Source organism: Vulpes lagopus, unplaced genomic scaffold, assembly GCF_018345385.1.
Source record: "Vulpes lagopus strain Blue_001 unplaced genomic scaffold, ASM1834538v1 ctg180, whole genome shotgun sequence".
In the NCBI taxonomy this organism is placed as follows: Eukaryota; Metazoa; Chordata; class Mammalia; order Carnivora; family Canidae; genus Vulpes; species Vulpes lagopus.
This window is the reverse complement of record NW_024570645.1, coordinates 190,396-204,961: the sequence shown is the minus strand read 5'-3', so window position 1 is coordinate 204,961 and position 14,566 is coordinate 190,396. Positions and strand designations below refer to the sequence as shown.

Here is a 14,566-nt window from a genome sequence, read left to right as displayed (position 1 = left end):
TTAAATAAATGGTGAATTGCTGCTAAACGTTTCTGTTGATGCTTACAATTTTCTTTATCTTTTAATAATCTATAAAAGATTATATTTCCCAGCTTCTCTTCCAATTTACTTACATTGCACCTTAATCAACTTACTTCTTTTTGGTTCTTACTCATCTTCTTGTGGGAGGTGTCTCATTAAGAAAATGAAAGAGTTCTTCTCATAAATTCCCTTGTAGATAAATATAACCATATATAACTAAATATTATACTATGATAAAACTATTCTTTAGTCTTCCATAAAACTGGTAGCATAACCCTGATGATTACTGTACTCCACTATGCATAAAATGCTCAAAAACTCAAATGAGAATTAAAATTTTATGATAAACTAGTGGATTAAATGATGGCATGATATAATAATTCAAGGATCAATTGAGACAGAAGATAATAGCATTTCTAATACTGTAGGAAAATATATTAAAAATAAAGAACATACTGGATAAAATCTCACAAATATTCTTTTGAATATATAGCTAAGAATAAAGGTTAAAATATGAGCAATTACAAGGCATCAGAGATACAGAGTAATCACAAATGAAGCTAAATAACCTCATCTATGACTGTGGATTCCCAGGAAAACCAAGAAAGGAGGATGGAGAAGGGCAAGTTGTGGAGTTATGGGCTACAAGGGCTTGGGTTAAATGTCCCAATGGAGAATGGAGATGAAATGTCAGGGTCCAAGTGGTGAAAATGAATGAAACTGATGAAACAACATAGAGTCAAGATTTTAAAAGTGTGATTCAGAAGAAAAATGCTCAATTTTATGAAAAGACAACAATTATATTTAAGAAATTGTTCTGTCTCTTCTTGAGTTATGAGTTATGGGAGAGGAGTTGGGGGCTGTTATTTTGTTTCTCTGCCTAACTAAAAGAGAACGCTTACTGTCTAAATTCTATAAAAATAACTGACTAATACCATATATAAAGAATTAAACAGTAATATGTAGCTCTTTGGAACTTAAGAAATACATATTCATTGAAATAGAGACACTTCATGACAATTCATAAAAAGTTTAATGCAGAAGAAATCAAATTATTATTCCATAAATATATTCATATTTTCAGAAATAAACAAAAAGAAAACAAAGCAATTCCTACTCATTATAACATTTTAGAACTATAAAATTAATTGTAAGTATGTAGAATATGATTTTACTAAGAAAGAATTAAATACATTTCAAAAGATAAAGTTAAAAGTTGACTTTTACAAAAAAATTTCAAGGAACTTGATAAATTTCCCAGAGACATGAATTAATACAAAACAAGGAGCAAAATATTTAAGATTACAAATCAGAAGTTAAATATAAATACTAATGCAATGTAAATAAGAATAATTTCATGGTCATGTTATCATAATTTCACAGCAAAATGTGAACATCTGGAGTTGCAAACAAGGTTTTAGCAAAACAAAATCTTGAAAATTAATTCAAGGTATGGAAAAATTATATAGATTCATCATCATATAACATTTAGGAAGGCAAATGAGATTTACCAGTAAAAAGGCAGAAGGACTAGATTACAACCAACCATGGGAAAGCGATAGATAAAATCATTAAGATTTCAATTATCTAAACAATAAAAAAAACCCTCTCTAATGAATTTTATGAAGACATCTTAATATTTGTCAAAAATCTGATTCAAACATTAGGGCAAACTATTGTTTATTTTTGGTTTTAGTTATTGTTTAATAACTCACTGACAAATATACTTAGACTATTTCAAATATAATCCTACAAAATAGCCAAAAATTATACAATAATCAAGTGAGATTTATTTCTAAGGGGTAGATGGTAGATATAGATAGATAAATGATAGATGATGATAGATAGGTAGATGACAGATAAATGTACACAGATATTGAAAAAATATATATGAAATAGAGCCTGCTTTGCTTTAAAAACAAATTAAAGAACATTTTTATGAGTTTTGATTAATAGCTAAACTATCACTGGATAAAAATCAGTAAGTGCTCCTAAAACCTTAAAGTACAATGAGAACACAATGAATTACTAAAACAAGATGAAAATATCTACAGAAATACAATTGACACAATTATACTGATCAGTAAAACACTTGTAAGTCAATTAAATCAAGAAACAAATCATCAGGATATTCAACATTTCACTGCCATCTTGAAAATGCCACTAGATAAATAATAAAATCATAAAATACTTGGGATTATTGTGAGAATGAAGTTATGAAACTACTGTAGTTAAAAACTATGAAACTCATATCTTTTCATGTTTTTACATCTTTGAAATGTGGATGTGCCTTATAGTGACAAACATCTTAATATTGTCCATATTTTAATCAGTCACATTTTTAAATAAAAACACATAAAACGGAAAAGCAAATAAAAATACATAAAAGAAAAGTAAAATAAAAGGACATAAAATGATGACATGCACTTAAAAACAGTCAATGAAATATGGTATTTTCTTTCTGACAACACTGTAATGTACCTAGAACACAACAAAATCTAGTAAAAATCTAATAGACTTAGTAAGAACGTTTAGTGTCTTAGAGAAAGGATATAAGCAAACAGAAGTCAGTTGATAATATTTATAGTAAGTTGATAATATTTATAGTAGCAATAAGCCCCTAATAATAAAGCTATCAATGTAATTACCAAGGAATGAATCCTTTTATGAATATAATATATGACAGTATAAAATATCAATTTGTTCATTCTTAATATACAAGTTTAACACAACTCCAATTGGTATCAGCTTTTTACATTTTTCTAATTTTCTAATTATACAAATTATCTGCAAATTCATATGGGAGAATTAAATCTTATGAATGTACAACATATAAATGAAAAATACTAGTGAATGGAAACTTGCTTTATATAAAATCAAAACATTATATATCAATGAAATCAAATTAATATGGTATTAAAATGGGAGAAGATAAAATAATCAGTACAACAGATAGAGAAGATTATAAAAGTACACACTTATGGGACGCCTGGGTGTCTCAGAAGTTTTGAGCATCTGCCTTTGGCTCGGGGCTTGATCCTGGAGTCCCAGGATCAAGTCCCACGTCGGGCTCCCTGCATGGAGCCTGCTTCTCCCTCTGCCTGTGTCTCTGCCTCTCTCTCTGGTCTCTCATGAATAAATAAATAAAATCTTTTAAAAAAGAGTACACACTAAGAAATATTATTTATTTTTATATAGTGTTTCATTTTAATTCTTACACAGAAGTGAGAAAATTTCAGTTCAGTAGGAACATCATGGTTTATTTAATAATTTCTTCATGCACACACATAAAAACTCATGAAAAGAGTTTTGCTTTTTCTTCATACAGCAAATTGGTTACATTCTTACATTAGAACCCTAATACTTAAAATGTTAAGCCATCTAGAATTTTACCAGGACACCTGCACCCCGATGTTTCTAGCAGCAATGTCCACAATAGCCAAACTGTGGAAGGAGCCTCGGTGTCCATTGAAAGATGAATGGATAAAGGAGATGTGGTCTATGTATACAATGGAATATTACTCAGCCATTAGAAACAACAAATACCCACCATTTGCTTCTACGTGGATGGAACTGGAGGGTATTATGCTGAGTGAAGTAAGTCAATCGGAGAAGGACAAACATTGTATGTTCTCATCCATTTGGGGAATATAAATAAAAGTGAAAGGGAATATAAGGGAAGGGAGAAGAAATGTGTGGGAAATATCAGAAAGGGAGACAGAACATAAAGACTCCTAACTCTGGGAAACGAACTAGGGGTGATGGAAGGGGAGGAGGGCGGGGGGTGGGGGTGAATGGGTGATGGGCACTGAGGGGGGCACTTGACCGATGAGCACTGGGTGTTATTCTGTATGTTGGTAAATTGAACACCAATAAAAAATTAATTTATTATTAAAAAACATTTTAAGTATTAAGATAAGTAAAATCTTACTAGGAGACATATAAGACTACGATAATATAAAGCAGTTAAAATTTTTCTTGGGCACCTGGGTGGCTCAGTGGTTGAACATCTGTCAGGTTGTGAACCCGGAGTTCCAGGATCAAGTCCTGCATCAGGTTCCCCAGGCTGAAGCCTCCTTCTGTCTCTGCCTCTCTCTGTGTGTCTCTCATGAATAAATAAATAAAATCTTAAAAAAAGAAATACTTTCTTACCTAAGAATTTAAAGGCAGAATTTGACAGAGGAAAGGAATCCTATTTGATTACATGTGTATTAACCATTTTGACTGGCAAAAAGATACCCCTAAAAAATTCAAAAGTCAAATAATGTTGAAATGACATGTGTAACACTGAAAAAGGGACGATTTCCAAAGCAAACAAGACCTCTTATAATTTAACAATATAAATGAAAAAAAAAATAGAATATTTAGAGAATATTAGATCTCATTTTGTGAAGAACATATGATTGTCAACTGTGCTAATAGTCTAATAATAAAAAAATTAATATTGAAGTGAAAGTTTACATTCTTAAAAAGCATAAATTTTATTTTTTATTTTTTTGTATATTTTCTTATTGGAGTTTGATTTGCCAACATATAGTATAACTCCCAATGCTCATCCCATCAAGTGCCCCCCTCAGTGCCCATCACCCAGTCACCCCTCCCCCCGCCCAACTCCCCTTCCACTACCCCTTGTTCATTTCCCAGAGTGAGGTGTCTTTCATGTTTTGTCACCCTCACTGATATCTCCCACTCATCTCCTCTCCTTTCCCATATAATCCCTTTCACTATTTCTTATATTCCCCATTAGAGTGAAATCATATAATGTTTGTCCTTCTCTGACTGACATACTTCACTCAGCATAATACCCTCCAGTTCTATCCATGTTGAACCAAATGGTGGATATTCGTTATTTCTAATGGCTGAGTAATATTCCATTATATGTATAGACCACATCAAATTATCCATTCATCTGTCAATGGACACCGAGGCTTTTTCCACAGTTTGCCTATTGCAGACATTGTTGCTATAAGCATTGGGGTGCAGGTGTCCTGCCATTTCACTGCATCTGTATCTTTGGGGTAAATCCCCAGAAGTGCAATTGCTGGGTCATAGGGTAGCTCTATTTTTAACTCTTTGAGGAACCTCCGCACAGTTTTCCAGAGTGGGTGCACCAGTTCATATTCCCACCAACAGTGCAAGAGGGTTCCCCTTTTCTCCACATCCTCTCCAACATTTGTTCTTTACTGTCTTGTTAATTTTCCCCATTCTCACTGGTGTGAGGTGGAATCTCATTGTGGTTTTGATTTGTGTTTCCATGATGATCAGTGAAGAAGAGCAGTTTCTCATGTGCTTGTTGTCCATGTGTATGTCTTTGGTGAAATTTCTGTTCATGTCTTTTCCCCATTTCATGATTGGATTGCTTTTTTCTTTGCTGTTGAGTTTCATAAGTTCTTTATAGATCTTGGAAACTAGTCCTTTATCTGATAAGTCATTTACAAATCTCTTCTCCCATTCTGTAGGTTGCCTTTTAGTTTTGTTGACTGTTTCTTTTGCTGTGCAGAAGCTTTTTATCTTGATGAAGTCCCAATAATTCATTTTTGCTTTTTTTCCCTTGCCATAATAGATGTATCTTGCAAGAAGTTGCTGTGGCCAAATACAAACAGGGTGTTGCCTGGGTTCTCCTCTACGATTTTGATGGATTCTTGTCTCACATGTAGATCTTTCATCAACTTTGAGTTTATCTTTGTGTCTGCTGTATGAGAATGGTCTAGTTTCAATCTTCTGCATGTAGCTGTCCAGTTTTTCCCAGCACCATTTACTGAAGGGACTGTCCTTTTTCCAGTGGAGAGTCTTTCCTGCTTTGTCAAATATTAGTGACCATAGAGTTGAGGGTCCACTTCTGGATTCTCTATTCTGTTCCTTTGATCTATGTATCTGTTTTTGTGCCAGTACCACACTGTCTTGATGACCACAGCTTTGTAGTACAACCTGAAATCCGGCATTGTGATGCCCCCGGCTCTGGGTTTCTTTTTCAATAACCCCTGGCTATTTGGGCTCTTTTCTTATTCCACACAAATATTAAGATGATTTGTTCCAACTCTGAAGAAAGTCCATGGTATTTTGATTGATATTGCATTGAATCTGTAAATTGTACTGGTAGCATAGACATGTTCACAATATTAATTCTTCTAATCCATGAGCATGGAATATTTTTCCATCTCTTTGTGTCTTCCTCAACTTCTTTCAGAAGTGTTCTGTAGTTTTTAGAGTATACATCCTTTACCTCTTTGATTAGGTTTATTCCTAGGTATCTTGTGCTTTGGGGTCCAACTGTAAATGGGATTGACTCATTCATTTCTCTTTCTTCAGGCTCATTGTTAGTGTATAGAAATGCCACTGACTTCTGGGCATTGATTTTGTATCCTGCCACACTGCCAAACTGCTGTATGAGTTCTAACAATCTTTGGCTTTTAAGATGCTAAGGATTGTTCCCTCTATCCCTACACTCTGAAGAGTTTTGATCAGGAATGGATGCTGTATTTTGTCAAATGCTTTCTCTGCATCTACTGGGAGCACCATATTGTTCTTGTTTTTTCTCTTGTTGATATGATCTATCACGTTGATTGCTTTACGATTGTTGAACCAGCCTTACATCCCAGGGATAAGTCCCACTTGGTCATGGTGAATAACCTTCTTAATGTATTGTTGGATCCTATTGGTTAATATCTTGGTGAAAATTTTTGCATGTGTATTCATCAGGGATATTGGTCTATAATTCTCCTTCTCCTTTGGTGGAGTCTTTATCTGCTTTGGGGATTAGGGTGATGCTGGCCTCATAGAACTAGTCTGGAAGTATTCCATCTCTTTCTATCTTTCTGAACAGCTTTAATAGAATAAGTATTGTTTCTTCTTTAAACGTTTGATAGAATTCCCCTGAGAAGCATTCTGTCCCTGGAGTTTTGTGTCTTGGGAAGTTTTTGATGACTGCTTTAATTACATCCCTGGTTATTGGCCTGTTCAGGTTTTCTATTTCTTCCTGTCCAGTTTGGGTAATTTGTGGTTTTCCAGAAATGGGTCCTTTTCCTCTAGATTGCCTAATTTATTTGCATATAGCTGCTCAAATACGTTTTTAAAATCACTTGTATTACCTTGATGTTGGTTGTGTTCTCTCCTCTTTCATTCATGATTTTATTAATTTGAGTCTTTTCTCTTTTCTGTTTAAGGCTGGCTAATGGTTATCTATCTTATCAATTCTTTCAAAGAACCAACTCCTGGTTTTGTTGATCAGTTCCAGAGTTCTTCTGGTCTCTATTTCATTGAGTTCTGCTCGAATCTTTATTATCTCCTTTCTTCTGCATGGTGTAATTTATGTTTGCTGTTCATTCTCCAGTTCCTTTTCATGAGAGGTTTGCTTGTGCATTTGTTTTCTTCTAATTTTCTGAGGGAGACTTGTATTGCGATGTATTTCCCTCTCAGGACTGCTTTTGCTGTATCCCAGTGATTTTGAATGGTTCTATCCTCATTTTCATTAGTTTCCATGAATCTTTTTAATTCTTCTCTAATTTCCTTGTTGACTCTGATCTTTCAGCAAGATGTTCTTTAACCTCCACATGTTTGAATTTCTTCCAAATTTCTTCTTGTGATTGAGTTCAAGTTTCAAAGCATTATGGTCTGATAATATGCAAGTAACAATCCCAATCTTTTGGTAGCAGTTGAGATCTGATTTGTGACCCTGTATGTGGTCTATTCTGGAGAAACTTCTATTGGCACTTGAGAAGAGTGTGTATTGAGTTAAAGTCCAATGCACAGCTCTGTATATATCTGTGAAATCCATCTGGCCCAGTGTATCATTTAAAGCTCTTGTTTTTTGGAAGTGTTGTCTTAGAAAATCTGTCATTTGCAGAAAGTGCCATATTGAAGTCTTCTACTCTTAGTGTATTATTATCCATATCTTTACTTTGGTTATTAATTGATATACTTGGCAGCTCCCATATTAGGGGCATCAATATTCATGACTGTTAGGTCTTCTTATTGGATAGACCCTTTAATTATGATATAGTGTCCCTCTTCATCTCTTACTACAGTATTTGGGATAAACTTTAATTTATCTGATATGAGAATGGCTACCCCTGCTTTCTTTAGAGGACCATTTGAATGGTAAATGCTTTTCCTACCTTTCATTTTTAGTCTGGAGGTGTGCTTAGTTCTCAAATGAGTCTCTTGGAGACAGAAAATAGATGGGTGTTGCTTTTTTATCCAGTCTGAAACTCTGCGCCTTTGTTGGGATGACTAAGCTCATTCATGTTCACAGTTACTATTGAAATATATGAATTTAGTGTCATCATAATGCCTGTTCAGTCTCTGTTGTTGTGGATTATTTCTTTGGGCTTCCTCTTTCTTTAGAGGGTCCCCCTTAATATTTTTGCAGAGCTTGTTTGTTGGTCACATATTCTTTCAGTTTCTGCCGATCTTGGAAGCTCTTTATCTCTCCTTCTATTCTTAATCAGAGCCTTGCTGGATAAAGTGTTCTTGGCAGCATGTTCTTCTCATTTAGGACCTGAATATATCCTGCCAGCCCTTTTTGGCCTTCCAGGTCTCTGTGGAGAGGTCTGCTGTTAATGTAATACCTCTCCCCATATAAGTTAGGGCTCTCTTGTCTCTTGCTGCTTTAAGGATCTTCTCTTTGTCTTTGGAATTTGCAAGTTTCACTATTAAATGTTGAGGTGTTGAATGGTTTTTATTTGTTTTGGGAGCCACCTCTCTTTCTCCTGGATCTGGATGCCTGTTTCCGTCCCCAAATTAGGGAAGTTCTCAGCTATGATTTGTTCAAATATGCTTTCTGGTCCTCTGTCCCTCTCGGCATTTTCTGGAACCCCAACTATACGTACACTCTTACTTCTGAGGCTGTCACTTGTTTGCCCTAACCTTTCCTCATGGTCTCTTTTTTTCTTTCCTCTTTTTCCCCCAGCTTTCTTCCTTACCATCACCTTCTCTTCTATGTCACTCACTGTTTCTTCCACCTCAGTATCCCTAGCCTTTAGGACCTCCAGTTTGGGTTGTATCTCATTTAATTGATTTTAATTTCAGCCTGATTAGATCTAAATTCTGTGGTAATAAAGTCTCTAGCATCCTTTATGCTTTTTTCCAGAGCCACCAGTAGCTTTATAATTGTGCTTTTGAATTGGCTTTCTGACATCAAATTGAAATCCATATGCTGTAACTCTGTGGCAGAGAGTACTGTGTTTGTTTATTCTTTTTGTGTTGAACTCTTCCTTCTAGTCATTTTACTCCGTGCAGAGTGGCTGTATGATCCAGCTGAGTCATGAATATCAACCACCGGGAAGAATCCAGTGGGGAGTTAAAGTTCCCGCTCCTCCGGGGCTGAGCTTTCCTGTCCTGGAGCCTCTCACCAGCCCTCTTAGTCGAGCTCCATGGAGGGCCCGTCCCCCACTTGATTTTTGTTTGCTTTAATTTTTTGTTTTTAAACATAAATACATTAGAGTCATGCCATTTCATCTGTGGTAATTCCCATTAATTTTTTTGGTGTTTTTTTTTTTTAAAGGTGGAAAAGTGTGTTTCATATATCAAATGTTTCTAATAGAAAACTTGTGTATATATTTATGCATAGAGATAGATGATAATGATCATAATAGATATGTACATAGATAATAGATAAATAGATAGGTAATCTTGCTAAAACTTGCTAATTTGAATGCCATTTTTTTCTTTTTGTTGTCTGATTGCTGAGGCTAGGACTTCTAGTACTATGTTGAATAGCAGTGGTGAGAGTGGACATCCCTGTCATGTTCCTGACCTTAGGGGCAAAGCTCCCAGATTTTCCCTATTGAGAATAATATTTGCTGTGGGCTTTTGAAATCACTTCAGAGGAATAGGTACTAATTATTCTTTATATGTTTAGTACAATTCCTCTTGGAAGCTATCCAGCCCTGGACTCTTGTTTGTTGGGAGATTGTTGATGACTGCCTCAATTTCCTTGCTGGTTATGGGTATTTTCTTGTTTTCTTTCTTCCTGTTTTAGTTTTGGTAGTTTATATGTTTCCAGGAATGCATCCCGTTCTTTTGGATTGTCTCATTTGTTGACATATAGTTGCTCATAATATGTTCTTTTCTTTGTAATTCCTTGGTATTGGTTGTTACCTTTCCTCTTTCATTCATGATTTTATTTTTTTTTAATTTTTATTTATTTATGATAGTCACAGAGAGATAGAGAGAGGCAGAGACACAGGCAGAGGGAGAAGCAGGCTCCATGCACCGGGAGCCCGACGTGGGATTCGATCCCGGGTCTCCAGGATCGCGCCCCGGGCCAAAGGCAGGCGCCAAACCGCTGCGCCACTCAGGGATCCCGATTCATGATTTTATTAATTTGGGTCCTTTCTCTTTTCTTTTTGATAAGTCTGGCTAGGGGCACGTTCACCCCAATGTTTATAGCAACAATGTCCATAACAGCGAATCTGTGGAAAGAGCCCAGATGTCCATCAACAGATAAAGAAATATCCATATCTTTAGGATATCACATATCTATATCTATATCATCTATATCTATATCTATATAACTCAGCCATCAAAAAAAATGAAATCTTGCCTTTTTCAATGATATAGATGGAACTAGAGGACATGATAGGCAAAATAATTCAAGAGAAAGACAATTATATAATCTCACTCATAAATGGAATTCAAGAAACAAAACAGAATCATAGGAGAGGAGAGGAAAAAATAAAACAAGACAAAATTAGAGAGGGAGACAAACCATAAGAGATTCTTATTTAAAGGTTTTTGGAAGGGAGGCGAATGGGGGGACGGGGTAACTGGGTGATGAACATTAAAGAGGACATGTGATGTAATGAGCATTAGGTGTCATATAAAACTGACGAATCACTCACCTCTACCTCTGAAACCAATAATATATGTTAATAAATTGAAAGTTTTAAAAAATAAATAAAGCATTTATATAATAAGGATTTAGATAATAATTATTTAATTATATAAATATAAAATATAATTTATATAATATATAATATATATATTTATGTAATAAGAATTCCATTCATAAATAAAGGATTCCAATATTCCAAATGCCTTAGTGGATGTGAAAGTTTAAAACAAATTAACTACATAATTTAAATGATACAGTTTCCCCCCGATCTGTGTCAAATGATGCTATAACATCCTCCTATCTCCAAAGACACTGTCTCCATGAAGCATTGTTACTTGTGTTTTTGCCAAAACTCACTATTCAGGAAGTTAATGACTCTTTACTGTAGGTCACCAAGAACTATTTTTTTTCACTTTTAACATTTTCTGCAAATTAAAAAGTCACATTTAGCATGGTAAAAGCATTTCTCTCTGCCCTTATGATTTAAAATTCATCTTTTCCGCCAGCAGAGAAGGTTCCTCAGCCCTTAGAATGCTTTATCTTCTTTTCAATGATGGAGATCATAAGAAAATATTTGGAGGCTTCTAAGAGCATTAAGCCTGTTATCAAATCTGTCCAAGTTGTTGGAGATAGTAAACAAAGGGAGTTCCATGTGTTCCCAGACATGTATTGAAAATGAAGACATAAATACCTTTATAAAAATATCACTTTTAACATTGTAGTCTTAATATTGCTATGGCCAAACAACCAACAGAAACTCTGATTTACTAACAGAAGAGTAAGTATAATAAATTTTGTCTCTTTGATTGTAATTCCCTTTGTAGGATATAAGTTATATTTTCTCCTAAAAAACTGAATTTCAGTGATAATTTTTATATTTTTAATGTATCTAAGATATATTTATGAGATGTAATTTTTTAAGAATGAATTTCCCTGTGTAGATAAATGTCTAGAAGTTTGCATGCATAAGGTATGTAAGCAAATCTGTATCCAACTAATGGAAGAAATATTTAGGGTAACTTTGGATAGATATTCAACCTCAAATTTGAAATAAAGTGTTTTCATATATGTAGAATTTTATAATCATGCCCTTGTATTCCTCTTTCCAGCACCAAAAGAACACCATAATGACTGAAATGACAGCATTTCATGACACTCCTGTGCTCATTTAAAGATTTGTTAGAAAGAATAACAAAATCAGTTAGTTACAGTTTAGTGTCAGTTTCTTTATTAACTTCTATCATAAAGTAAGTTGCAATTATTTGGGGGGAAATAGCTATATTTTGAAAATTGAATAATAGTTTGGGGGCCAAGATTTCACAGTGATGCACATTATCTCAGAGATTCAGAGAAGAGATGAAAGGAAGGTGAGTGCGTTGCAAGTATATGAATATTCCTTCTGCATCTCAATTTGATAGTTGTTGAATGAGAGACAAAATTTCCTAAGAGGATTCTAACTCCTGAGTAAACTTTGATACTGTTAGTGATTTTTCTCTATATCACAAACACTGTGAACAAGGTAAATAGTCCCAAATAATTCTGCCACAAACAATTCTGCCCCAATCAGAAGAGAACTCAGTAAGTTAAACAATAAAGTGAATTTGCTTATAAAACAAATGAAGTCTGTATGCAAGGGAAAAATGTCAGAAAACCTCAAGGCTTAAGATCTTGATTGTATACTAAAGACATTTGAGTCCCTCCAGGTGTAGCATCAATGAAGATAAAATAATTCACTGACTGGAAGATGAAGGAGGGAAGACAAGACAGCCGTCACTTGTGTAGGCAGTAAAGGTAACACAAATTCAGTACAGGTAATGCAAATATTCAGAAAAAAATAATAGGCTGTGTAGCAGGAGGTAGGGGGAATCAGCAGGGCATAAAGTTGTTCATAACCTAAACACACCAAACAAACACACCAAAACAACCAAAAACAAAAATCCTTTGGAACAAAGACCTTGAGTTTTGCTCTAGTGTCTATAAAGTGAACTCAAGTTATATTAGCACTGTTTTCTAAAAAGACCCAAAGTGTCAAGAAAAGGCATGAAATCGAGGGTTAAATTTTGTGACTTACTTTCTGAGTAAGGAAGAATTTTTTCACCCATAAAATGACACTCTCTCAGTGTCAGTCTCTCAGTAATCTACTTAGTCACATGGGAAAAATCCTAACCACAGGATAGACATGAAATGTAAATGTATATATAAATATGCTTCTGTTATATTATAAATATAATGAAATATAAAACTTTAATACATTATGTTTTAGAACAGTTAAAATAATCTATAATCTATAAGAAAATCTACCTGAATATCACATACACATCGGAGAGAAGTCAGAAGTCAGTGATGAGAAACGGTACAATAACAACATTCATTCTGCTGGGACTGACAGATGACCCTGAGCTGCAAGTTCTGATTTTTATCTTTCTACTTCTCACCTACACTTTGAGTATAACTGGAAACCTGACCATCATCATACTCACTTTTGTGGATCCCCACCTTAAAACACCCATGTACTTTTTCTTAAAAAATTTCTCCTTCTTGGAGATCTCATTCACATCTGCCATTATTCCCAGATATTTGTATAGCATAGCAACAGGTGACAATGTTATTACCTATAATGCTTGTGTCATTCAAGTGTTTTTTACTGACCTCTGTGGAGTATCAGAGTTTTTTCTGCTGGCCGCCATGTCCTATGACCGCTATGTTGCCATCTGCAAACCCTTGCATTATGTGATCATAATGAGTAACAGCGTCTGCAGGATTCTCAATATCTGTTGTTGGGTGGCTGGTTTATGTATAATAATCCCACCACTTAGCCTGGGTTTAAATCTAAAATTTTGTGACTCTAACATAATTGATCATTTTGGCTGTGATGCATTTCCCTTAGTGAAAATCTCATGTTCAGATACAAGGTTCATGGAATGGACAGTTATAATATGTGCCATACTGACCTTAAATATGACTCTTACCTGTGTGGTTCTGTCATATGCTTACATCATCAAGACAATTTTTAGATTCCCTTCTGTTCAACAAAGGAAAAAGGCCTTTTCGACCTGTTCTTCCCACATGATTGTGGTATCCATCACCTATGGCACATGCATTTTCATCTATATGAATCCTACAGCAAAGGAAAAAGTGACCATTAATAAAGTGGTTTCACTGCTCATTTTTTCTATTTCACCTACATTGAACCCATTTATTTATACCTTGAGAAACAATCAAGTTAAGAAAGCCTTCGAGGACTCAATCAAAAGAATTGCCTTGCTCTCAACTAAGTAAAAGGAAATAGTATTTTTAAAACATCTCAGAAGCAAGAATAAATGTCCACAGACATTTTATTTTTGAAGCCTATAATCTTGCTTTTTAATAGTATATACTTCAGTTACATTAATTTCTCAACAGTTCCTTAACTTTGAGCCCTGCTTATACTATTCTTGATTTTTCAACCGATATTTGATACTTTTGCATACCAATTTCTTAAAAACCATTCTAAAGAGAAATTAACTTCATAATATTATTGCAATAGATAATAAAAGTTACTCATCAGGAAAATATAGGGTAAAAATTTTTGTAGCTCTTCAATATACACAATAACGATATCTAAACACATGTGATAAGAGTAATTTTAGGTAAAATGTCTAAAATGGATGAATAATCGTATAGTTTAAAATACACGTGAGAAAGAATAGCACTTCTAATATTGAGAAAATA

General features: G+C 34.4%; 1 protein-coding gene across 1 annotated transcript; it reads left to right on the top strand.

Moving 5' to 3' along the window:
- The first annotated feature begins 13,198 nt into the window (after window positions 1–13,198).
- On the top strand, window positions 13,199–14,134 carry LOC121483845 (olfactory receptor 6C2-like). Its single transcript, XM_041742363.1, has one exon. It carries the CDS (start codon window positions 13,199–13,201, stop codon window positions 14,132–14,134), a length of 936 nt encoding a protein of 311 aa, XP_041598297.1.
- Window positions 14,135–14,566: the final 432 nt, after the last annotated feature.

Coding starts and splice junctions, on each gene's coding strand:
- LOC121483845 (XM_041742363.1), top strand. CDS start 13,199: ATGAGAAACGGTACAATAACAACATTCATTCTGCTGGGACTGACAGAT.